General features: G+C 49.0%; 2 protein-coding genes across 14 annotated transcripts in view; one reads left to right on the top strand and one right to left on the bottom strand.

The window, feature by feature from the left end:
- The window catches only part of Pik3cd (phosphatidylinositol-4,5-bisphosphate 3-kinase catalytic subunit delta), a 56109-nt gene extending 52360 nt beyond the window's left edge, over positions 1-3749 (top strand). For all 7 annotated transcript variants that reach the window (XM_017797809.2, XM_017797811.2, XM_029562980.1 and 4 more), the window contains 4 exons: positions 314-437; positions 731-876; positions 1248-1380; positions 2047-3749. In XM_017797809.2, coding sequence (XP_017653298.1) covers positions 314-437; positions 731-876; positions 1248-1380; positions 2047-2184 — 541 coding nt within the window. In that variant the 3' untranslated portion in view covers positions 2185-3749. The remainder of the gene's footprint in view (positions 1-313; positions 438-730; positions 877-1247; positions 1381-2046) is intronic.
- A 922-nt stretch (positions 3750-4671) lies between these two features.
- LOC103733222 (beta-catenin-interacting protein 1) overlaps positions 4672-24053 on the bottom strand; it is a 150413-nt gene continuing 131031 nt past the window's right edge. For 3 of the 7 annotated variants that reach the window (XM_029562938.1, XM_029562941.1, XM_029562939.1), the window contains 12 exons: positions 20851-21099; positions 20382-20503; positions 17015-17177; positions 13389-13478; positions 11836-11990; positions 10213-10361; positions 9793-10019; positions 9144-9314; positions 8713-8858; positions 7372-7507; positions 6820-7004; positions 4672-6336 (listed from right to left, as the gene is read on the bottom strand). In XM_029562938.1, the coding sequence (XP_029418798.1) occupies positions 6139-6336; positions 6820-7004; positions 7372-7507; positions 8713-8858; positions 9144-9314; positions 9793-10019; positions 10213-10361; positions 11836-11990; positions 13389-13478; positions 17015-17177; positions 20382-20503; positions 20851-21099 (1991 nt within the window). In that variant the 3' untranslated portion in view covers positions 4672-6138. The remainder of the gene's footprint in view (positions 6337-6819; positions 7005-7371; positions 7508-8712; positions 8859-9143; positions 9315-9792; positions 10020-10212; positions 10362-11835; positions 11991-13388; positions 13479-17014; positions 17178-20381; positions 20504-20850; positions 21100-24053) is intronic. The other 4 variants (XM_029562945.1, XM_029562949.1, XM_029562955.1 and 1 more) reach the window with 2 other exon arrangements.

Genomic DNA, 24053 nt, shown 5'->3' with positions numbered 1-24053 from the left:
CAATTCAGACAACTACTGTCGTCTGGGACTTTGCCCGAGCCTGGGTGGAGGGTCTGAGGTGGCCTTAGTTGAATGCCTAGTGCCTTGGTACTGGCTGTCAGTCTCGCCTCTTCTCCTGGCCTCTGCCCATGCAGTAAATCAGCCACAGCTTTTTGGTGGTCGTGGGCAGTAGGGGAACAGGCTCAAGATCAGCAAGATATATCCTAAGCCCAGACTCTGACACAGTGTCCTCTACATTCTGTCACAAGGTTAGATTCAAGGGGCCAGAGGAGCTGCATCATGGTAGTCATAGCTTTCAATATTCTCCTCCCAGGGAGGCCCTGGACCGGGCCATCGAGGAATTCACCCTGTCCTGTGCTGGCTACTGCGTAGCCACGTATGTGCTGGGGATCGGCGACCGGCATAGCGACAACATCATGATCCGAGAGAGTGGGCAGGTAAGGGGGCGGGTGGATGGATGCTCTGTGGGTCTGACCTCCAGCCCTGGCTTGCTGGCCCCTCTGCCTTGCATACAGCATCCCAGAAGATGCTCCGAGCCCTGCTGGCTTCTTCTTTCCCTGGAACTTCCAACTGAAGCCTTCTCCATTCTCTGCCTTACTTTTTTCTGCTTCCCCAGGATGCTGGGATTGGAATCCAGAACCATGCTCATGCTGGGCTGGCGCTCCACTATTGAACTACACCCCAGCCCCTCCTTTCTGAATTCCTATTCTGTGCCCTTTCCTCCCCTCAGCTGTTCCATATTGATTTTGGCCACTTTCTGGGGAACTTCAAGACCAAGTTTGGAATCAACCGTGAGCGAGTCCCATTCATCCTCACCTATGACTTTGTGCACGTCATTCAGCAGGGGAAGACTAGTAACAGTGAGAAGTTCGAAAGGTGAGGGTTCTGCTGCTCTGCCACCTGCCCTTGGTGCCCAGGGACACTAGAGAGGGGACAGGAACGGAGACAGCTTTGAGCCCCATTTCTGGCCTCTTCCTGGATTTCAGGTAGACTGGAATGGGACCCTGTACCCTCACCTCCAAACCTATATGCCCTCTTTGGACAGAGGGGGTTACGTGTTTGTCTCATGTAGGAGGCAGGCTGGGTGGACAGCCTGAAGAGCTGGGAACTTATGTATACCTATCACCAGGACAGAGGCAGCAGCTCAGGGGGAAGTGCCATTTAGATGCAGACTGGCCCATTGGCCTTGGGTTGGGAGTGGTGGAGAGATGTCAGGACCTCACCCGTCCTTCCTCCCATGTGTGCAGGTTCCGGGGCTACTGTGAACGAGCCTACACCATTCTGCGGCGCCACGGGCTGCTCTTCCTCCACCTCTTTGCCCTGATGCGTGCGGCAGGCCTGCCTGAGCTCAGCTGCTCCAAAGACATCCAATATCTCAAGGTAAGACAGGCCAGGGCTATGTCATGAGCCCCTGCACACAGAGGGGCTGCATGAGGTCAGGTTCCTTGTACATCTTGCAAAATGCTTCCCTCCCACGTTCTCAGGTTGAGGAGTTGGGTGGTGTGGTAGCAGAGGCCACAGACCTTGCTAGGTCCTTCCCTGAAGGTGCTCTACCCTCTTGCCTACAGTTAAGTCAAGGCCACCTGGCACCTCAAGGCCTCTGGCCCAAGACACCTTTATCATCTGAATCAATGAGTGGACTGGGGGCCTGTCTGAGTTAGGGATATGGGTAAAGGGCTTCTCTGAAGGAGCTGTGGGGCCTCTAATTCCTTTTGGAACGAGTTTAAAATTCCCTTGGGGGGACTGAAGAGATGGTTCAGCAGTTAACAGCACTAGCTGCTCTTGCAGAGGACCTGGGTTCAGTTCGCAGCACCCACATGGCAACTAACAACCATACATGACTCCAGTTCCAGGGGATCCGACATCCTCTTCTGACCTCCTCCCACATTGCATGACATGGGTGCACTTACAGACATGCAAGCAATACATTCATACACATCAAAATAAATAAAACATTTTCAAAACATTTCCTTAGGGTTCATTATGGGTTGCATAGCAAAGCGGGGACAAGGTTCCCTCAACTGTTCCTTCTGTCATGTTTCTCAGGACTCTCTAGCGCTGGGGAAGACAGAGGAAGAAGCACTAAAGCACTTCCGGGTGAAGTTCAATGAAGCTCTGCGGGAGAGCTGGAAGACCAAAGTGAACTGGTTGGCACACAACGTGTCCAAAGATAACAGGCAGTAGTGGCCCCTTCCCGGACACCACGCACTGGTCCCTTCCCGGCTCTTGGTCTGAGAGAAGTAGACTGCTGGCCCAGGGACCAGGCATCCTCAGTTGTCATAAAAGGGGCCCAGAAGCCTGAACTGCACCTCATGGGAAAGAACCACACAATTGCCTTTTGTTTACACTGGTTATTTATTTATGACTCGAAATGTTTAAGGAACGGAACAGCCATAAATGGAAATACATCTTTGTGCAGGGGAGGGGCGCTGTCTGGTGCCCCCAGTCAGAGCACTGTGAGCAGCTCCCTGAGGACTGTACCCCAAGTCTTCCAGCCAGTGAGTCTTGGCCCAGCAAAGACTGTTCTTCTTTGGGGAGAGAGGGGTCTTCTCCCTAGACTCCCAACAGGCTGCCTGGGTCAAGTCTGGTAGTCACCTGGTGCCTCCCATCCGTCCGGACAGGACACCTCAGTCCTCAGCTCACCTCTGCCACCTTTGTGTGACCTACCCCATACGACCTCCACCGACCTAGCCCCGGCAGCTCCTGAGGAAGCCAGGGCACCCTTTAGACTCAGGGACACTTGCTCTGCACTGCTAAAGTGACTTCTCCCATACGGGGACACCCTCACCTCTTTTAATTGCGGGTAAGAAATTGATAGCTGAACTCGATGGCTGAGGAGAGGGACTCAGCTCCCACTCAGCATCCTGTGTCCTGGTCCTCACATCACTCAAAGACTGGTGCTTGAATCAAGACAAAGGGAAGTCAAGTGGAGTCCTTTGCAAGGAGTGTAGGCTGCTTGCAGAGGCAATTTTAGTGAAAGAACAGGACTGATCTCTCCCAGAGCAGTCTCCTAGAAAGCCAGCAGGGGGTGGGGTGGGGGTGGTGTCAGGTTCTGAAGTGTGAACAAGGGTGAGAGGGCTGAATTCAAAGTGGTCTGGGCTTAGCTTGCAAAGGGCAGCTCACCAATGCAGGTCTGAGCCTCCTAAAACCCACTCTGGCAGTGAAGCTAGGCACCTGGCCTTTTAGAAGGGTTGCAGCACATGCTGAATGCATGGTCCGTCCTGGGTGACACTCCTGCACAGGGCCATCCTGATACATCAGCCAGTACCTCAGGGCCTGGAACTTTTTGTAACCTCCTAAGACTTGTCAGAACTATTGCCAATCTGTGTCCTCAACAGCCTAGAGTGCGGCTCGAGAAGCCCAGGTACCAGCTTCCCAGAGCTGATGAGCTGAGGGTCCAGTTGGTGCCGCTGCAGAGCACCTGTTTTGTGTGCAGTAGCCAGAGTGGAAACCCTCAGCCTCCCACACCTGCTTTGAAATGGGAAAAGCTTGTGTATGTATGTATACCATGTTATTTATTGAAGCGAGTCTAGGTGCCTCCTGGCTGCAGATCTTGCACACCTTCGGCATTTCTGAGTTGGGTGTATGGTCTGTGTACCTGGCAAGAATATTTTCTATTTTTTTAAGTCATTTTATGTTTCTGTATGGGAAGGCAAATTTCCTTTCATAGATGTGGGCTGAGACCAGTCTGTGCAGCCTTGATGTGACAGGTAAAGACAGGTGGAAAGAAATAAAAGACTTTTTTTTTATGTTTTTATGTTCTCAGCTGAAAAAGAAACGGGGGGGGGGCTGGAGAGATGGCTCAGCGGTTAAGAACACTGGTTGTTCTTGCAGAAGACCCGAGTTAGAGTCCCAGCACCCACATGGCAGCTAACAATTGTCTTAACTCCAGTCCCAGGGGATCCAACAGCCTCGTCTGACCACTGTGGGCATTGCACGACACAGGTGCACTTACCTACATGCAGACAATACACAAATACACATAAAATAAAAATTAAAAAAACAAAAAACCCCCAAAATCCAGGCGTGGTGGCGCACGCCTTTAATCCTAGCACCCAGACGGATCTCTTAAGTTCAAGGCCAGCCTGATCTACATAGTGAGTTCCAGGACAGCTGGAGCTACAGGGAGACCCTGTCTCAAAAAAAACAAAAAACAAAAAACAAAACGGGGAACTGGGGCTATAGCTCAGTGGTAGAGCTTGCCTGGCATGGGTGAGGCCCTGTGTACATGCCTCAGTACCATAAAAATAAAAACAAGGGGCTGGAGAGATGGGGCTCAGAGGTTAAGCCATCTTAACCTCTCTGGCTGCTCTCTTGCAGGTTCCCGTCCCAGCACCCATATGGCAGCTAGTGGCCATCCAAAACTCCAGTTCCAGGGGATCCGATGCCCTCTTCTAGCCTCTGACGACATTACATACACTAGGTATATGCAGGCAAAACATAAAAAAAAAAATAAAATTTTAAAACAACGAAAAACCAAAAGCCAGGCATGGGTGTAGTGGCATACACCTGTAATCCCAGCACTGACGCAGAGGCAAGAGGATTGTTCTAGGTTCAAGGCCAGCCTGGTCTGCATAGGCGACCTGGCCAGCCAGGGCTACCACAGTGAGACCCTGTCTCAAAACAAAACTAAACTCCAAACATTTAAGACAGAAGAGACCCCACTCAATCTGGAGTTAGAACCAGAACTTTATTATAGTGCATACACTTTCTGACCTAGCATCAATATACACATCTCAAAGGGGTCACTGCGGTGCCACAACACATGAGAATGTCCCTGTCTGCGTTAGCATCTTTCAGTTGTCTGAACAGAGCAGCTACAGGGACAGGACATGGGAAGGTGGCCACACACAACACAGCATCCTTGAAACAAGCAATGAGAGTCACAGATTCCCCCAGGTGGAGAAGTCTAAAATGTGAATGAAAAGCCAAGTACTGTGTGGGCTTAGACATGACTGCTCTCTCCTTTCACCTCACCGCCAAAACAGGCATCAGGGCTCTTGGCTACTGGGGTGTGGATCTTACCCCCACCCTGACAGCAAGGGGGTATCCTGGGGGGGGGGAGGGTCTGGGGAGAGAGACAAGAAAACATTTGGGTCATTCTAGCTCTTTGTCTTTGGACCTTAGAGTGTCCGTTGGGAAGCCCTAGTGTAGATCCCTCAGGCCTGCTGCTGTCTTCGGGTGGCGCAACACAGACTGCACAAGGGCTGGAGGTTCCCTGTGATCCACATGTATTCTCACAGGGAACCGTATGTTTGTTAAGCATTAACTACAGGGCTGCACAGTCTAGGCTGTGGCATAAGCTGTTGCCAGTCACAGGAGTGCATGAGGCCATAGGCCTCTGCCACCTGCATTCCAACAGCAAACTAGAAACAGCATTGGGGGGGGGGGCGGCATGGACAACCCTGGTTTGGTCCCCCACAAGCAGCACTCGTGACCACCTAGTTGTACAGGCACACCCCAGCAGGGCCCGCAGTGACCTGAACCTCTCCAACCTGGTTTCTTGGAAAGGAGGAAGAAGGGACAGAGGAAGGGGAAGGAGGAGGAAGCAGGAGTCCAGGGTCCCTCCTGCACCTGCTTTCTGACTTCACTTCCATTCCTGTCCTGGACTACACTAGCACAAAAAAACACAGAGAATCCCAATTTATTTACAAAATATTAAAAAGTCAATTGGTCATCTACATATTAACCCCCATCCTGCTGTTTTATACATGCACTAGTTTGGAAAAAATAAAAACTTTTTAAAAAAAATAAAAGGAAAAATGATTACCGGGTGGGAGTGATTTTTACCCTTTGTCAACAAATCCAGTCATTGCAGCGTTTGTGGAGGCTTGAGGGGCTGGTGTCCTCTCCCTGGCTGACAGGGGACTCGACACACATGGGATTTGCCGTGTTGTGGGGCCCCTGCACCACGACTGTGGCCAGAGAGGAAATGCCAGCTCCTGGCCTAACTGGAAGCGCGATCGGGCACAGGGAGGGTGAGAGCCTACGGTCCTACACACCAAGCACGGGTGGACACTCAGCGATGGGGGAGGGGTCTGCAGACCTGCTGGCCAAAATGATTTTGTACATCGTGGACCCATGGGGCTGGGAAATGGCTAGGACAGAGTCTCCTGAGGATAGAGGGCAGGCGTGCGGTTAGTAGCTGAGCGTGGAGTCGTCCCACTCCAGCTGCTGCTGCCGGGTGGCGTTCTGGCCATCTCCCGGACCCCCCTCCTCCTCCTCGCTGCTCTCCGACTCAGCACTGGTGATGTCCTCTTCCTCTTCCCCATCTTCACTCTCCTCTTCCTCCTCTTCCTCTTCCTCCTCCTCACTGCTGTGTTGGTCCTCATACGTCTGGTAAAGAGGTAGCATGCATGAGTATAGTTTGTGTCCTATCGCCCAATGTCCACTTTCAGGAACTGCAGAGGTCCCGAGCGGCACTGAGAGTTGCCTCATCAAAGGCAACAGAGGAAATGAAGCTCGGATCTCTGTCCACAGAATCCATGCAGGTGGGGTGGGGGCGCTCCCTGCTAGGGGATGGTGCTCTGTTCTACGAGAAATGTCTTGAGGGTAAAGCAGCAAAGCTCGCAGAGCCCAGTCAAAGTTTGTCCACATCTCCTAGCCAATGTGACAGGCCTTCAACAAGGCCTCTGAGCCTGGGCTGACTCACCTGAAGAGACCCCAGAATCTAAACAGACCCACTAACCCACATAACACAGGCATGTAGACACAAGGGGTTGTGGACATGAAGGGCCTGTGGCTATACTGTTCTCATGGTGAGCCTCACTTTGGCCTGGCCTGTGGTGCCTTGAAGTCTGGGGGCTCCTCTGCACCTACCTCCATGGGGTTAACAGTGATGGTCAGGGCGGAGTCATCCCAGTCCATCTCATTCTCCTTCCCGGCGTCCTGGTCCCGCATCGTTCTCTGATGTGCAGCTCGGATCCGAAAGACCCCCAGGATGATCATGAAAACCAGGAAGCTGACGCAGACCACAATCACAACAGTCGCTGTGCTGGGGACAACTGCCATGGGATTTGAAGGCCAGACAGAGCTTTGGTGACACTTTACAAAGACAGCCATCCTACACTTGACCTCAACTACTCTAGGTCAAAATGGGTGGGTCAGAGAGCTTCCCCTGACCCCCGAAGACTAGGCGGAAACACAAGAAAAAGTCCCACACGAGTCACACCTAGCATGCTCACATTTTGCTCTGTGGCTCTGCCCGACTTCTTTTCTTGCATGTGAGAGTTTGGGGACAGTTTTGGGACAGTGTGACAGGTGGTGGCTATGAGCAGGAGGCTGTGCTGGCAGGCAGGTGGAGGAAGCATCCATCTGGACCCTGCTTGGGTGTCACAGCATTCTGACCTATGTGCTACCCCACAGTCCTACCTGCAAATGGGTGAGGATTGGCCAGGTTATGACCAGACAGGTCAACAAAGGAGCGATGTTCAGGGTGGACAAACTGTGGCTGGGCAGCCATGTGGTTAGCATGTTCCACAGGGTTGGCTGTGTGGATCACATTCACCTGTAGCAGAGACAGAAAATCATGTGGCTGGCATCCTGAGTGCCTGGAGGGCAGACTTGCAGCCAGTCTGCCACAGACAGCAATGCTATTCTAAGGGGTCTCTGCCCGGAGCTGGGAGCCAGCAAAGCTAGTCTGTGGCCAGAAAAGAGATCAAGACTAAGAACTTCACAGCTGTGCCAGGCATGGTGATGCACACCTTTAATCCCAGCACTTGGGAGGCAGAAGCAGGGGAATCTCTGTATCTCTGTGAGTTCAAGGCCAGCCTGCTCTACATAATGAGTTCCAGGCCAGCTGGGGCCACAGAGAGACCCTGTCTCAAAAAGACCACATAAAAAAAGAGAACGTTACAACTGTTACAACAATGTGATGCTGTCATACATCCAAGAAACACAGAACTTTTCTAATGACTTATTTATAGTGCATTCTATAATGCATCACAACAGAATAGAAAACAAATCACCGGTCCTTGGCCCATGTCCCTTGGGAAATGCTTGACATAAACCATTTCCCTCCTTTAACCACATACCTGGCCACATGAGAGACAGCACAAATCACAACCATTTGTTGCCTTTCTAATCAGTTACTCTTTGACTCAAGTAAAACATTCATTAGCATTGTGGATTTAGCCTTCTGCCACCACTGAGGTTACAGTGGAGACGGTCGACTGCTCAAAGCAACTCGGAGTCCATTTCTCCGGACCACAGAGGCCCAGATCAATGAGGTGGTGTGGAGAGGCTGCTAAAGGCTTCAGAGCAGGCATGTTGTCATCTGGCTGCTGTGGCCGCAGAGTGACCACAGCAGTGTCAGCACTCGCCCAGCCAGGGATCCAACTTTACTCTCAACAAGGCCAGTGATCTGGCACCACTACAAGGACACTTTGGTTCTCTGGGGGCCATTCTTTCTAGAACACTACCCTCAAGTCTTTAACACATGCCACCCCAGGGAACACCCTTGTCCTTCCTTACAGTCTGTGCCACTTAATCTTTACCTCTGCCCTACAAGGTCAGCAGTTGCTCCAGGCCTGTAGATCTACTACCCTGCAGCAGACCCCATGCTGGGCAAGGCCACCCCTGGTATGAGCCTTAATGGATGTGACCAAGAATGTGCTAAAAGCCAGTGTCTGAAATCCTGGGGTCAAGAGTCAGGGCACTGATACTGCCACTGCTGGTCCTTCTGGGGTGGGGATGGGGGCGCCCTGGACTCACCTCCACTTTGAATTCATTGCTGAGATAGCGGCCGTTTAGCTCCGAGCAAATGAGCTTGAACTTCCGGTCAAGCAGGGACCTGGTGTGCCAGTTTCGGTAGCGCAGGAGGTGTAAGACCTCCTCGTAGCTGGCCATGGTGTCCACACCTGTAGGGTTAAAGGTGAGACATGGGTTGAGTCGCTTAAGTAGAGAACCTAGGTGGGACCAGAGTCGGGGGGGGGCTTGGGGGGTCTCGAGTCAGGCACCTGGATCAGCTGAGCCAATGAGCCACATTTGTGGTTTTCTGAGTTCAGGGGAATGTGCTGCTACACCCCCACCCTGTAAAGCCCAGTTCGCTCCCTGGGCAGAGCGCCACTGCTCCATATCTGCAGGCTGCACAGGCAAGAGCATTACCTTCCCTTTTCACTCCCCGCCCTGCTCCAGCCTCTCACCTGTAAAGACGACGCCCAGGTCAGAGTGGCTTATTTCAATGCCCTTCTGCTGTAGGTGGGCCACATCCACCTCCAGGCTCTCCTGCTCCGGGTTCAGCTCTTCCCCCTCGACTGTGACCTCACAGGTGTCCAGGTCATGCACAATCTCCTCCGACACCAGGGACTCTTGAACTGTAGAAACAGTCCAACCAGACATTGCAGAGGCCATGGGGCCCGGCAAGGCCAGTCAACCCCCGTGGTCGGGCAGTCATCTTAAGCTCAAAGCCAGAATGTAAGGACCAAGGCTGACGCAGGGAAGTGTCACCTTAAAAACTTGGGGGCTGGGAAGGCAGGGCGATTAGTAAACTGAAAGCCCAGGTGCCAGGCCAGGCACAAAGTAAGCCGATAAATGAGAGTACTTAATGAGTCTCCAGTGAAAATGGTGGGGAGACTTCTCCTGTAGGCCCTCAAGTTATGTCTCAGAAGCTGATGTCAATCAGAGAGAGATAGAAGGGCCCCTACGAGGGTTTCCAAAGATCATAATGACTCCAGAAGCAGACCCAAGTACAGCACTGAAACGTCAACAGTTCCCAAAAACCCCACAGAAAAAGGGCCCAGGAAGGAGTTTCCAGCCAAGGCAAGGAGACTGACCCAGGCCCAGCACTGTCACCTGTGGGGTCCTCGGCCCCGTCTCCTTCAGGTTCCACTTCTCTAGTGATGGTGCTGATGATCCTCAGCTCAGGGAACAGAGAAACGCCCTCTGAGCTCTCAAACTCAGAAGCTGCTCGGGCAAAGTGGTGGACACCGCTCAGGCTGATCTTGGGCTCTTCGGGCTGCAAAACCATCACGTAGCCTTCGACGGGGGGCACCTCAATGCAGGTGGCCTCATTAAAACACCTGTTAGCAAGAAACAGGGTAGGAGGAAGGGAGGCTAAGGGCTTTGAGAGCCACAGGGAAACAGATGGGTATCTGTGCAAAGGCTTATGGGGGACTCTATATACTCAAGAGGGGACAGGAGCCAGGAGACCCTCCAGAAATGCACTTCCCGATGTGGCCAGATGCAGATTGCTAAAAATCAGGAAGGACCTACTTGACCGTGCTGGTGATTTTGAGCCTCCGGATGCCAGGTGTGGGGAACTGCCGTGAGTTGAGGTAGGAAACGTGCTGCATGGCCTTATCCAACTCTCCAACATCATCTCCCTCCAAGGTCAACACCGCCTGACTGGAGCTTGCTTGGATCTGAGGTCATGCCAGACAGAGAAGAGAGAGAAACAAGGTTCTAACAAAGAGGAACTGAAGCCTGGGGTGCTTTGGCAAGAGTGACCATTTGCATTGGTCATTTGAAAAAGAGACTCTCTTCGAAATATTTTATTATTATTTTTAAAAATATTTTACTTATGGGGCTGGAGAGATGGCTCAGGGGTTAAGAACATTGCAAGAAGACCTGGGTTCAAATCCCAACACCCACATGGCAGCTAACAACTGCCCGTAACTCCAGGTCCAGGGGATCTGACAGCCTCTTCTGTCCTCCACCAGCACTGCACAACACAGGTGCACTTACCTACATGCAGGTGTAATACTCATACACATAAAAATAATAAATAAAATATTTTTTAAAAATTAAAAAAATAAAAAACAAAATATTTTATTTATTTACTTAATTTTTTTTGAGACTGGGTCTCCCTGTAGCCCCAGCTGTCCTGGAACTCACTCTGTAGACCAGGCTGGTCTCAAACTCACAGGGCTCTTCCTGCCTCTGCCTCCACCTCCAGAGTATATGGGGCTGGAGAGATGGCTCAGCGGTTAAGAACACTAGCTGTACTTGCAGAAGACCCAGGTTCAAATCCCAGCATCCATACGGCAGCTAACAACTGTCCATAACTACAGTTCTAGGGGATCCAAAAGCCTCTTCTGTCCTCCGAGGGCATTGCAGGACACAGGTGCACTTAAAAAAATAATAAAAATTCCAGGCATGGCGGCACACACCTGTAGTCCCAGCACTTGGGAGGCAGAGGCAGGTGAATCTCTGTGAGTTCAAGCCCAGCCTGGTCTACATAGCAAGTTCCAGGCCAGCTGAGGCTACAGGGAGAACTTGCTTCAAAAAGACAAAAATAAATAATTTTCAAAATAAGGTATTTTATTTATATTTTATTTTATGTGTATGAGTATACTGCCTGCACGTGTAGGTGCACTGGTATCATGCAATGCCCACAGAGGTCAGAAGAAGGCATTGGGGTCCCCTGGAACTGGAGTTACATACGGCTTAGAACCGGAGCTACAAATGGTTTAGCCACTATGTGGGTGCTGGGAATTGAACCCGGGTCCTCTGCAAGGGCAGCCAGTGCTATTAACCGCTGAGACATCTCTCCAGCCCCTTATTATTTTTATTTTATGTGTTTTGCTTGCATGTATGTAAATGCACTATGTACATGCAAAGCCCTCAGAGGCCAGAAGAGGGTATTGGACCCTCTAGAACTGGAGTTACAAACACAAACAGTTGTTGGCTACCATGTAGGTGCTGGGAATCAAACCCAGGTCCTCTGGAAGAACAGCAAATGCTCTTAACCTCTGAGTCATCTCTCCAATCCCAAGTCTCTTTAAATAAGGATAACATCTCATGTGCAAACACCCTCCCATCCCCAATGGCTACCTTCTCCATCAGACTCCCTTATCTAGTGACCAGGAATGAATACAGAGGAGCACGCAACTTTACCTGCACGCCTCTGCCATCTTCAGGGACCTGCAGGTCTAGTCCCTCCTTGCAGGTGTAGAGGCAGTCAATCACCTTCTTATCTGCGAGTTTCCCAGAGCGGACGGTGAGGCCTGCCAGGTTACCTCGGAAAAACTGCGTCATGTGCAGGTCACCACCTTCGGAACAGGGGAGGAAAGGACAAGTCAACCTTGTGGCTGGGAGGCTCCTGATCATCTCTCAATGCAGTGTTACCAGTGATGGCAGCTTGATGGGTGGACATGCAGGTTAGTTCAAACCCAAATCCTGTTAGCCTTGCGGTCTACATGGAAGCGTAATGAAGAAATTAAATCATTTATGATCATGCACATGGCCTGGAAAAGAGGAGCTGGGGTGGGGGGGGTCCCCTCACTCAGAGCCTGGAAGCCTAGAGGTCCCATCAGAGTGCTTATACATCTGTTCACTCCCTGCGGATGGTGGCCATGCAGCAACAGCATGACGGTGCACAGGGACACACCCTCCTAACACCAACCTCTTCAACTACTACCACCGAGCAGCTGTAGGCTGCTTTCCCTGGCTCTGAGGACACAGACTGATGGGGGCAGGGAGAACAGAAGCATGGTAGGAGTAATGGGTTCCTTAAAAAGTCCCCCCACAAAAGCTGAGTTTTGTTGTTGTGTGTGCATGTATATATGCTTGTTCACATGTGCATGGGTGCATGTGTGGGGGGGGGGCAGCCTGAGGTTGTTGTCAGGAGTCTGCCTTATTCTTTAGGGCAGAGTCTTGGAACCCCGAGCTCACCATATGGCTAGTCCGGCTAGCTGGCTTGCTCCAGGGAAATCCCTAGTCATTGCCTTCTGAGCACTGGAATTGCATACGGGCAGGCTGCTGTATATAATGTGGCATTTATGCTGGTGCTGTGGATCAGAACTCCAGTGCCCACACTTGCATGGCAAGCGCTTTTATGTAATAAGCCATGTCCTCAGGCCTCAGGGAGCTGTTCTGTTAAGTCCCCCCATCTGAGGACAAAGGGCAGGGAAGGTGTGATGAAGAAAACAAAAAATCCAGAGGATGGACTCTGACAGACTACAACACAGAGCCACAAGCTGCACCTCGACTTTACAGATGAAGGACACAGACACATGCTCAGCAGCGGGTCTCACTCTGATAAGGGCCCTGGCATGGCAAGTCACCGCTACAGATAGCTATTTCTAAGAAATGTCTGTTTGAAATTTAGTATCAATCAGGACAGAAAATCTAGACACAAGTCTTTTCCTGTTCTATGGCTCAGCCACATGAGCATCACGAAGTGGCCTCCCAAACCCAGCCTGGCACTTTCAGTGGGGAGCCTCATGCAGTGGGCCTGGGGTAGAACTTGAACTAAAAATCCCGTGAGTGCCCTATACAGATGAGTCATCTGTGCCACTCCAATGGGGTGGGCAGGGAAGGAAGTCCTGGGAGGCGAGGGGGAACATGATGCAGGCAAGCAGCTTTGAAAGGGTGTCCAGGACCAAAGTGCAGCTGGCTCATCTCATGCGAGTGTGGAATGAGTCAATGTCTCTTTAAGGGAACACTACAGTGAACTGTAGAGGGGGAAGAAGTCCAGCAACCTGCAGAGGCCACAGTCACAGGCTCGGTTTCGTTGTCATTTTCAACTCCTGAATACTCTGTGGAGAGGCGAGACAGAGACAATCGAAAAGGACCGCAAAGTTAGGGCCTTCCAACTAGACAGAAAGTCAGTTTTGAAGCAAGCAAGTATGAAACCCCAAGGGGAAAGTCCCTTCTTGTCTTTCGGAACATGTTTCACCTGGATGCAAGTGTGCACTCGATGACCTTTTCCCAGAAGTGGACCCCCAGTGCTTCTTTTGGGGTTTTCTTCTAAACCGCCGTCACATAGTCTCCATGCCGGAACACAAATCAGATTCAAAATAAGACAAACGCAGGTGTGCTGAACTCGTTATCTGTTCAGCGTAGGTTAGGAAGCAGGACACTTCCAAGGGGTCTGGTCCTGACTATGACTCTTGACCAGATGCAAACAATCTACCCTTGGACCAGTATCTCCAAAATGGGAGAGCCCACACCAGAGTCCAGGGCATTACATGTGCAAACATGTGAGTCTGTACTTTCTGGACTTTAAGTGACCGAGAAGACTTTTTAAAGCAGTTTCTGAGCATGAGGGAGACTGACTGGCTAAGGGACTCACCCAGATAACAACCCACAGCAGGTCTGGGCTTTCACAACCTCTATGGCAGCAGATCAGGGGACAGAGTCTGAAGCCTTACTGGTGGGCACATAATCATGGCTGAACAGAATCCACACATTCCCCTTACAGCTGCTTGGCCACACTGGCCTCTACAGTCTACAACTCCTGTGCAACAAGTGTGTAGATGGGCGAGGCCAGACCTATGCTGAGTGAAGCCATCTACCACCTCCATACCCACTGCGATCCTTCCATAACACATGGTTAGAGGCAACGCTGCCGCCCACGGAGACGCGGCTGCTGCCCACGGCCCACTTCCCCCATTGCAAACTGGCAAAGAAAGGGGCTTCACAGCCACAGAAAGGCGAAGGGTACCCTCCCCTCCAAGCTAACCAAATTTGTAAGAATTTGTGTTGGCTTGGTGTGGGAATTTAGGTAGAACTATCGGGCTGAAAAAATTGATAGAGCTGAGGACAAAAGACAGAAATGAGGAAACGCTTTGGCTATTTGATGATGGCGGTCCTGTGCCACAAACAGGACCAAAGAAGGCAGGGCAGGACAAGGGTGGCCTATTTAGCCAAACAGGAAGCCTCCCAGGATGGAAATTTTCATTTAGGCTTCAGCTTGTATCTTTATTCCTATTTTTCAGAAATTATTGTTTAGGAAGCATATTTGAATTTAAAGTTAAGAAACAACATCAACTGGAAAACTCCCCTTTGGTGTCAAATCCTGTTTCCTCATGGACAGTTATCACAAACCAACATTACACTGGGTGCCTACTGAAGACGTTCATTTCAATATTCTCTCTCTCTCTCTCTCTCTTTTTTTTTTTTTTTTTGGTCTTTTTGAGACAGGGTCTCTCTGTAGCCCTAGCTGGCCTGGATTCGCTATGGAAACCAGGCTGGCCTTGAGCTCACAAAGATACACCTGCCTCTGCCTCCTGAGTGCTGGGATCAAAGGCATGCGCCACCATGCCCAGCCTTCAATATTCTCTTTTTAAGAAAAGATTTGTCATTTTATTTGTCTGTGTGTGTGTGTGTGTGTGTGTGTGTGTGTGTGTGTGTGTGTGTCTGCACACTTGTGTGTGGGTACCTTCAGAGGCCAGAAGAGGGTGTCAGGTTCCCCTGGAGCTGGAGACACCCAAAGTGGGTGCTTAGAACTGAACTCTGGTCCTTTGTGTAAAAGCAGTATATGCTCAGGGGCTGGAGAGATGGCTCAGAGGTTAAGAGCACTGGCTGCTCTTGCAGAGGACCCAGGTTCAATTCCCAGCATCCACACAGTGGCTAACAACCATTCATAACTCCAGTTCCAGGGGAATCTAGTGCCCTCTTATGACCTCTGTGGGCACTGCACGATACAGGTGCACTCACATACATGCAAGCAATTCCCAGCATCCATATAGTGGCTAACAACCACTCATTAACTCCAGTTCCAGGGGAATCCGATGCCCTCTTCTGACCTCTGTGGACACTGCATGACACAGGTGCACTTACATACATACAAGCAATACATTCATACACACAAAATAATAATATTTAAAATATTTTTAAAAAGAAACAGTACATACTCTTAACCACTGAGCCATCTTCCAGCCCCTTTAATAGACTATCATATCCCTTTGCTTTTGAAAGAATTTGGAGAAAAACTATGAAATTAAAATTCTAAAATAAATCTGCCTTGGGAATTCGGTTTTCAGTCCATCAAGCACACGTAGCATTGGGGTGACACTTTGAAATGACCTAAGAGGAAGTGAGGGGTAAGGCAGGGCTCCTGACCCACCAATGCAGACTGATGAGACCTTGACCTTGGATGAGAATGGTTAATACTTATTTCCACTAACTTATTTCCTTGGGTTATAGATGTAGGCTGCAAACCAGAGCTGTGTCGGCGGTCACCATGACCCTGTCACCAGCAGAACCATGGATGTTTTCATACCACTGCAGAGCAGCACAGAGATCAGCATGTCACAAAGCCCTTCACAGCGGCCCTGTGTTAAGGCTTCTTCTTTACCTGTTAACAAGGTGTCATGGATAGCACTGTGCTAGTCCATAATACTTTAGTGTGCTGACTGAAGTTTCAATTTAATTGGCCACCTAGATCTCACAAGTAACCAGTGTGTTATATGTTATAGATTAAAGGGTTCACAGGTTTCACCAAACCAGGAAGTCTCCATTTCTTAGGGAACAGTCAAACCCTCTCTGGTGAGCCACAGTATGGGTCCTGGGTACACTGGCTTTTCAGGTTCAATCCCAGCTCTGTGCTAATCATCTGAGTAATCTCAGGGTTGCCTGAGCCTCAGTTTCTTCAGGAACAGGAGGATTATTTGAGATGACAGAAGGAAAACCTCACACAGCTTTGTTTGGTCGTGGAGATTATCCCACACCTAGTCCTTCAGCAGTGACTTCTAGAGTGCCCTCCCAAGGCAGAGTGTAATGAAGGTGAAAGTCCCCCCAAGTCCCCCAGTCAGGTTCCTACAAAGGTGTCAAGCACTAAATACTTTGGAAGAGGCCTGCGGTTCCAGATACTTCTATGTTCTTTACATTTCTTGTTTTTTTTGGAGACAGGGTCTCCCTGTAGTCCCACCTGGCCTGGAACTCACTATGTAGATCAGGCTGACCTTGAACTCACAGAGATCCACCCAAGTGCTGGGATTAAAGGCATGTACCACCATATCCGGCTATCTTTACATTTCTGTACCTACCTATAGTTGACTCTTACTTCTGGCTTTGTAAACAGATCAATTTATAGACTACTTCCCCAATCACACTTTCCTTCTGTGTGTCACTCCTCTCACATTCACAGGGAAAGGTGATGGTGCTCTAGTCCACAACACACCTTTATAAACATCTGTAGATGGCACCAGTAGAGCCCCCTAAAAGGCCACTCATAGATGAAGGACATGAGGGTAAAGGAGGCAAGATACTAAGAATCTGCTCCACCAATACAGAAACGAAGTGTTCATTAATTCCTGAGACGGGGGAATGGGAGACTCATGATTGTTACCTTGCCAGCAAGCGCCCACCACAAGCTGAGTTTCTATCTTGGTTGGATGAAGTGGGTAGTCCTCAGTCACAGAGAAGGGCTCATGAGAAATACCGTCCACATACAGAGTCACACTTGGGAATTCCATGTTGAGGACGAAGTGGTGCCACTCCTCGTCACAGACCTGTGGCAGCAAAGTAAGCACGAAATATCTACCAGCTCCTCAATCAAAGACACAAGGTGGAGCAACAGAGCTGGATGTGGAATGCAAATCATACACAACGAATTCCCCCTAGAAAGAAAGACTCTTAAAAAATCCAACTCGGGAGGCAGAGGCAGGTGGATGGATCTCTGTGAGTTCAAGGCCAGCCTGGTCTACACAGTGAGTTCCAGGTCAGCTGGGGCTACAGGGAGACCCTGTCTCAAAATGACCAAAAAAAAAAAATCCAACGAGACAGGATCCTGCAAACACATCCCACCAAAAAGGGACAAGGCAACACCATCATCTCTAGGGTGTTTCAAACAGGTGTTCTCCATGGGCCAGGGATCCCAAACTGGGAGCTGCCCAATCCTCCATCAACAGCAGACATCAAAAAGTTGCTCTAGGGCTAGAGAGATGGCTCAGCAGTTAAGAACACTGGTTGTTCTTGCAAAAGACCAGGGTTTGAATCCCAGCACCCACATGGCAGCTAATAACTGTCCGTAACTCTAGTCCCAGGGCATCTGACAGCCTCTTCTGATCTCCGCAGGCATTGCACAACATGGGTGCACTTACCTACATGCAGGCAATACATGCATACACATATAATAAAAAATAAATAAAATTAAAAAAAAAAAAGAAGTTGCTTTAAGCTGGGTATGGTGGCACAGGCCTTTAATCCCAGCACTTGGGAGGCAGAGGCAGATGAATCTCTGTGAGTTCAAGGCCAGCCTGGTCTACATAATGAGTTCTAGACCAGCTGGGATTACAGGGAGACCCTGTCTCAAAAGACCCCTCCCAAAAAAGGTGTATGTGTGGGGGCCTGAGTGTGTGTGTGCACACACGAGTCCTGGTGCCCATGGAGGCCAGAGACATCTGATCTCCTTGGGGCTGGAGTTACTGGTGGTTGTGAGCTGCCTGATGTGGACACTGGGAACTGAACTCAGGTCCTTGAAAGAGCAGTACGTACTCTTGAGACAGGGTCTCACTGTAGCCCCAGCTGACCTGGAACTCGCTAGGTAGACCAGGCTGCCCTGGAACTCAGAGATCCTCCCACTCTGCCTCCCAAGTGCTAGGATTAAAGGCATGCGCCACTATGCCCAGCTAGCAGTAGGTACTCTTAACCAGTGAGCCATCTTCCAGGCCCCATCATCAAGTTTTCACAAATATGCAAAAAAGAATTTAAATATGTAACAGACTACAGTTACCATAACACAGAAACAGACCCAAAAATCTCTATGTATGTTGCTAAGTATTTTTCCCAAAGTATACCTTTTTTTAGCTTCTGGGAAAAAGTATGGTAAAAGCTTTTGAGAAAGAATTATTTATGTAAATAGAAGCTGCATCAGAAAGAGAGGAACACAAGCTCGTGGACGCTCTGTCCTCCACAGCCACAGCCTCCATTCCCTTCTCATTTTGGCTCCTAGATTTCTGTGGATCTTGCGAACTGTTTTAGACAGCATTACATTTTAGCAAACCCAGACACATCTAACAATCTGTCAGCTTTTGTCCACTGACTCCATGAACCAAGTAAAACTGGGCTAAGTAAAGCCAAAGATTCCCTATCACAATCCTAGTCAAGAGGCAACCATGTGCTCTGACGCCAGTGAGTCTGTCTCAGGTCATGGCACTCCCCGCGCCCCCATTTCCTGCAACAGACATATTTTAACACACGCGCGCGCGCGCGCACACACACACACACACACACACACTCCCCCATGCTTGTCATAGGGACAGCTGGAAAATCAGCTCTGCATGACATCACCCAAATGAATGGAATGTGGTCTCCTGCCAAAACTATACTACCTCAGACCAGCGGTCTGTGTGGCATCTAAAAGATGCTGAGCTTGACGGTTACTTGAATATTTAAAACATCCTGTGGTAACCCTGAACTGCTGAAGTCACTTCAGAGTTTCTTGGCAGTTTGGTGGCCACAGCCTTAACAATGATGAATAAGTAAATATTCTCAAAGCCAATATTTGAGACAGCACTATTTATTTATTTATTTATTTATTTGTATGAGTATATTGTCTGCATGTATGTGAGTGCACCCATGTTGTGCAATGCTGCAGAGGTCAGAAGGCTTCGGCTCCCCCTGGAACTGGAGTTAAGGACGATTCGTAGCCACCATACGGGTGCTGGGAATCGAACCCAGGTCCTCTGCAAGAGCAGTCAGTGCTCTTAACTGCTGAGCCAACTCTCCAGCCCCAGCACTCTTTATTTCAATAAATCATAACAATATTTTAGTTTAAAATGTATACTCATTTTATGTTTATTTTATTTTTGCTGGTTTTGTTTTGTTTTGTTTGTTTTTTGTCTTTTTGAAACAGGGTCTTCCTGTGCCCCCAGCCAGCCTGGAACTCACAGAGATCTGCTTGCCTCTGCCCCCTGAGTGTGAGACTTCAGGCATGCACTACCACGCCCAGCCCTATTTAGTTTATTTTTGAAGATTGTTTTGTTTTTTGAGATAGGGTCTCCCCGTAGCCTCAGGTGACCTGGAACTCACTATGTAGACCAGGCTAGCCTTGATCTCAGAAATCTACCTGCCTCTCTCTCCCAAGTACTAGGATTAAAGGCGTGGGCCACCACACTTGACAATATTTAAAGAGTATATATGAATGTTTTGCCTGCATGTGTATATGTGCACCACTTCTATTTAGTACCTGCTGCGGTCAGAAGAGGGCATTAGCTCCCCTGGAACTGGAGTTACAGATTACTGTGAACCACTATGTGGGTTTTGGGAACTGAACCCAGGTCCTCTGCAAAAGCAGCCAGTGTTCTTAACCACTCAGCCATCTCTGCGGCCCCTTAGTTTATATTTGGATGTGTGCAAGCGTGTGCACATGCTTGTCACAGCATGTGCGGAGGTCAGAGGACAACTTGCAGGAGTCAGTTCTCACCTTCCACCATGTAGGTTTTGGGGACTGAACTCGGGTTCAGGCTTGGCGGTAAGTACCTTTACCCACTGAGCCATCTTACTGGCCTAAAACATACATAATCTTTTGTTAGCATTTTATGTATAAAGTGCACAGGTGACGAAAACGTGGGCTCTGGTGGGAAAAAGTTATGTGGGTTTGATTTGCTGTCCTACGACAGGTAAGCGTAGAAGCTATCCTATGAGCAGACGCTGACCGCACACGGGCCACCACATCCTAAAGACAGTACCTGGCATGTTTCGGATTTGCTCACCTGGTTCAATTTCCAGTGGAACTCTGCAGGTCTGTATTTCTTTTCCTCAGAAGGGTCCTGGCGGAGGAGGAAGATAAGTCTGCACCCATGGACATAGAGCGAATAATGGTGTCGGTTCATATCTGCAAAGACAGTGTCTATGGGTAAATTACCAACTTAAGGCCCAAGGGATGAGGAAGGACGATTTCCTTAATGGATTTTAAAGACACAATTTTATTTGCATAAATGAACTGTCTAGTTGGGCCAAGACAGGATATAGGGAGATACACACGGGTTTTACTGAGAACTATTGATAATTTACTGAGTGAAACTAATAAACTTACTGCCAGTGCTGTCTCTTTTGAGGACAAAGCGTCCCCAACATAAAATTCAGAATGGAGGCCGTGGGAAAGGCAAAGGCACCTGCCTGCAGTCGCCACCCCACTGGACGCTGACAAACGAACGTCGTTAGGAAGAGGAACACACCAACCTGTTTTGTCTGAACTGCAGAGAATCGTCTCCTTCTTCCTGCCAAACGGACCGTGTCGCATCCACACGGAAATCGTGAAGGGCTCTTTGGGGTCGAGGGACACGATGCCATCTGGGATCCTCACCGCCTGTGTGCCGTTGAACTCAAAGACCTGGTCGCTGTCATGGCCGTTGTCAGTGGGGAGGCCAACAGTCCAGTTCAGGGAGCTGCTGGGGGAGGGAAGCAGCTCGGCTGTGCCAGCAGCAGCCCCTGAAACCACAGCGACACCCAGCATCAGTTCTGTGAAGACCTGGGAGCTCAAAACCACTCAAAGTGGTGGGTCTTACTTTAGGGTTAGACAGTTGCTAGTTTATTTACTTTTCCTCAAAAATAAAGGATATTTTTGGCCGGGTATGGTGGTATACACCATTAATCCGAGCACTTGGGAGACAGAGGCAGATGGATCCCTGTGAGACAGAGGCCAGCCTGGTCTACATAGTGAGTTCCGAAGGCCAGCTATGGTTCCAAGGGAGACCCTGTCTCAAAAAAACAAACAAAATACAAAAAAGGCATTTTTTTAAAAACAAAAATGTGATAGTGTACACATCTGTAATGCCAGCTGAGGCAGGAAGATTACAAGTTCAAAACCTGCCTGGGCTACAGTGAGTTTTAAGCCAGCTTGGGCTACAGAATGAGACCCCCCCCCCAAAAAATAAAACAACCCAAAATCCATGTATACGTAATAACTGTGGACTTCAAGAGGAAGAGATTTAAAAAAATGAAACATTTCTTGCTTTCCTATTCAAATACAGGCTATTTGGGTATAAATACTTCAAGTTCTCTCTCTTTTTTTTTTAAATGTGTATTAGTGTTATGCCTGCATGTATCTAAGTGCACCTGTGTCGTGCACTGCCCATGGAGGACAGAAGAGGGTATTGAATGCCGTGGAACTGGATTTATAGACAGCCTTTAGCTGCCATGTGGGTGCTGGGAATTGAACCCAGATTCTCTGCAAGAGCAGTCAGTATTCTTAACCACTGAGCCATCTTTCCAGTCCCTAGTCCTCTTTTATGAAGATATACAAAGTATTTTTTTCTTATTCTATGTTCATGTGAGTGCGCATGTTGGCATGTGTGTTGGCACATGTGTCCATTTTTGTATGTGCATAGGCACGTGTAAAGTTTGCCTGTGTGTGTGTGTGTGTGTGTGTGCGCGCGCGCGCGCGCGCGTGTGGAATCCTGTGGTTGATGTTGAGAGTCATCTTCAATTGCCCTTCTTATCCAATGACGGAGTGTTTCTAATTAAACCTACAGCCGTTAAGGCTGGGTTTTAGTCTCACTGCGGGGATCCCTTGTCTCCACATTGTGAAACTGGAATGACTTGGCATTTATGTGGATTCTGAGGATCTGAATTCCAGTCCTCACGCCTGGGCAGCCACCTCTCTAGTCCACAAAGTATTTTTAAATTAAACTGGAGCTGCTGTGCCTGCAGGTGACACACACAAACATTTGTCTTATTCTTCCATAGCACAGGGTTTCACGGGTACAATGCAGTTTATTCAGCCTTCTCCCTGACGGACACCAACATCCCTAATTCCTTCCAATTACACAACTTTCCTTGATGAACACTCATGTGTCTCCACGATTCTGCTTTTAGGACAAATTCTAGAAATGAAATTACTATGTCGAAGAACAGGGAAAAGTTTTTACAACTGTCGGTACCTGTTGTCGAGGTAAATTTTCTGTTTTCCTTCCTGGTGTCGTGGGTCAAACTCAGGGCCTCATGACTGAGAAAACATGCGCGCTCCTCCTAATCTCACTTTTCTTTTTTGTTTTGTTTTTTTTTTTTTTGTTTTTTTTGAGATAGCGTCTCCCTGTAGCCCCAGCTGTCCTGGAACTCACTATGTAGACCAGGCTGGCCTTGACTGCCTGCTTCTGCCTCCCAAGTGCTGGGACTACAGGTGCGTACCATCACACCCGGCTTTTTTGTTTTGTTTTTTTTTAAATATTTTATTTATTATTTTTATTTTATGTGTATGTGTGTATTGCCTGCATGTAGGTACATGTACCCGTGTTGTGCAATGCCCAAGGAGGACAGAAGAGGCCGTTGGATCCCCTGGAACTGGAGTTACAGACAGTTGTTAGTTGCCATGTGGGTGGCTGAGATTCGATCCCAGGTATTCTGCAAGAACAATCAGTGCTCTTAACCGCTGAGCCATCTCTCTAGCCTTTTTTGTTTTTTGAAAAAGGGTCCAATTTGTTGTCCCAGGTTTGTCTTGAATTCACAGCAATCCTCTTATCTTAGCACCTGTGATGGTTTGAATGCCCCCCTCATAAGCCCAAATATGTGGTCAGCTGCTGGCTCTGTTTTCGGAGGTTCCAGAGGTGTGACCTCACTGGAGGAAGCACATCACTGGAGGTGGGCTCCCATGTCCCTTCTCTAGTGTCTGTCTCTGCTTCCTATGCCTGCTTGAAGATGTGAGTGCTCAGCTTTCTGCTCTGGCCACCTCTGCCCCCATACCTCCCCACCATGATGGACTCTTATCCCTCTGGAACTGTAGCCAAAAAAACTCTTCTATAAGTGGCCTTCATCATGGTGTCTTATCACAGCAAAAGAAAAGTAACTAATACAGCACCCTAAGTGCTGGGTTACATACAGGTATGTGCCATTATACCTAGATATAAATGGACAAGGTCCTGTGTTCACACAATTTTCTTTTCTTTTCTTTTCTTTTTTTTTTTTTTTGAGACAGGGTCTTCATAGCCTAGGCTGGCTAGAACATACTATGTAGCCCAGGCTGACCTTTAACCCACAATGATCTGACTGTCTCCTGAGTCCTGGGACCTGGGACTACAGGCATGAGCCACCACACTTGGATGAAACCTTTTTTGAAATTGTCTTACTTTTTCGTTTGACCCTTGGCTTCTCTAGTTCTTGGAGCAGCCTGACTCAGCTAGACGAGCGTGGTATTCTGATTAACACAAGACCTCAGTCCAAATCCAGCTGGGCAAGCTACTTAACCTCCCTTAATCTCATTTGGGAAGATTAAGTTAAAACACATGCAGAAGTGCCTCACATATGGTCAAGTATGTGCCAGGATTTAAATAGGAAATTCTAGTCTTTTCATCTGCTCTATGGGAAAGTCCATTTAATACCATAAGAAACAGCAGCAGTAAAAGGGAAGGAAGGGTCTTTCTTTTCATTTTATGTATTTATTTATGCAT

This window comes from Nannospalax galili, unplaced genomic scaffold (genome assembly GCF_000622305.1).
Source record: "Nannospalax galili isolate Female #2095 unplaced genomic scaffold, S.galili_v1.0 scaffold870, whole genome shotgun sequence".
In the NCBI taxonomy this organism is placed as follows: domain Eukaryota; kingdom Metazoa; phylum Chordata; class Mammalia; order Rodentia; family Spalacidae; genus Nannospalax; species Nannospalax galili.
Note: the sequence above shows the minus strand (reverse complement) of the source record. Positions and strands in the feature narration are given on the sequence as shown.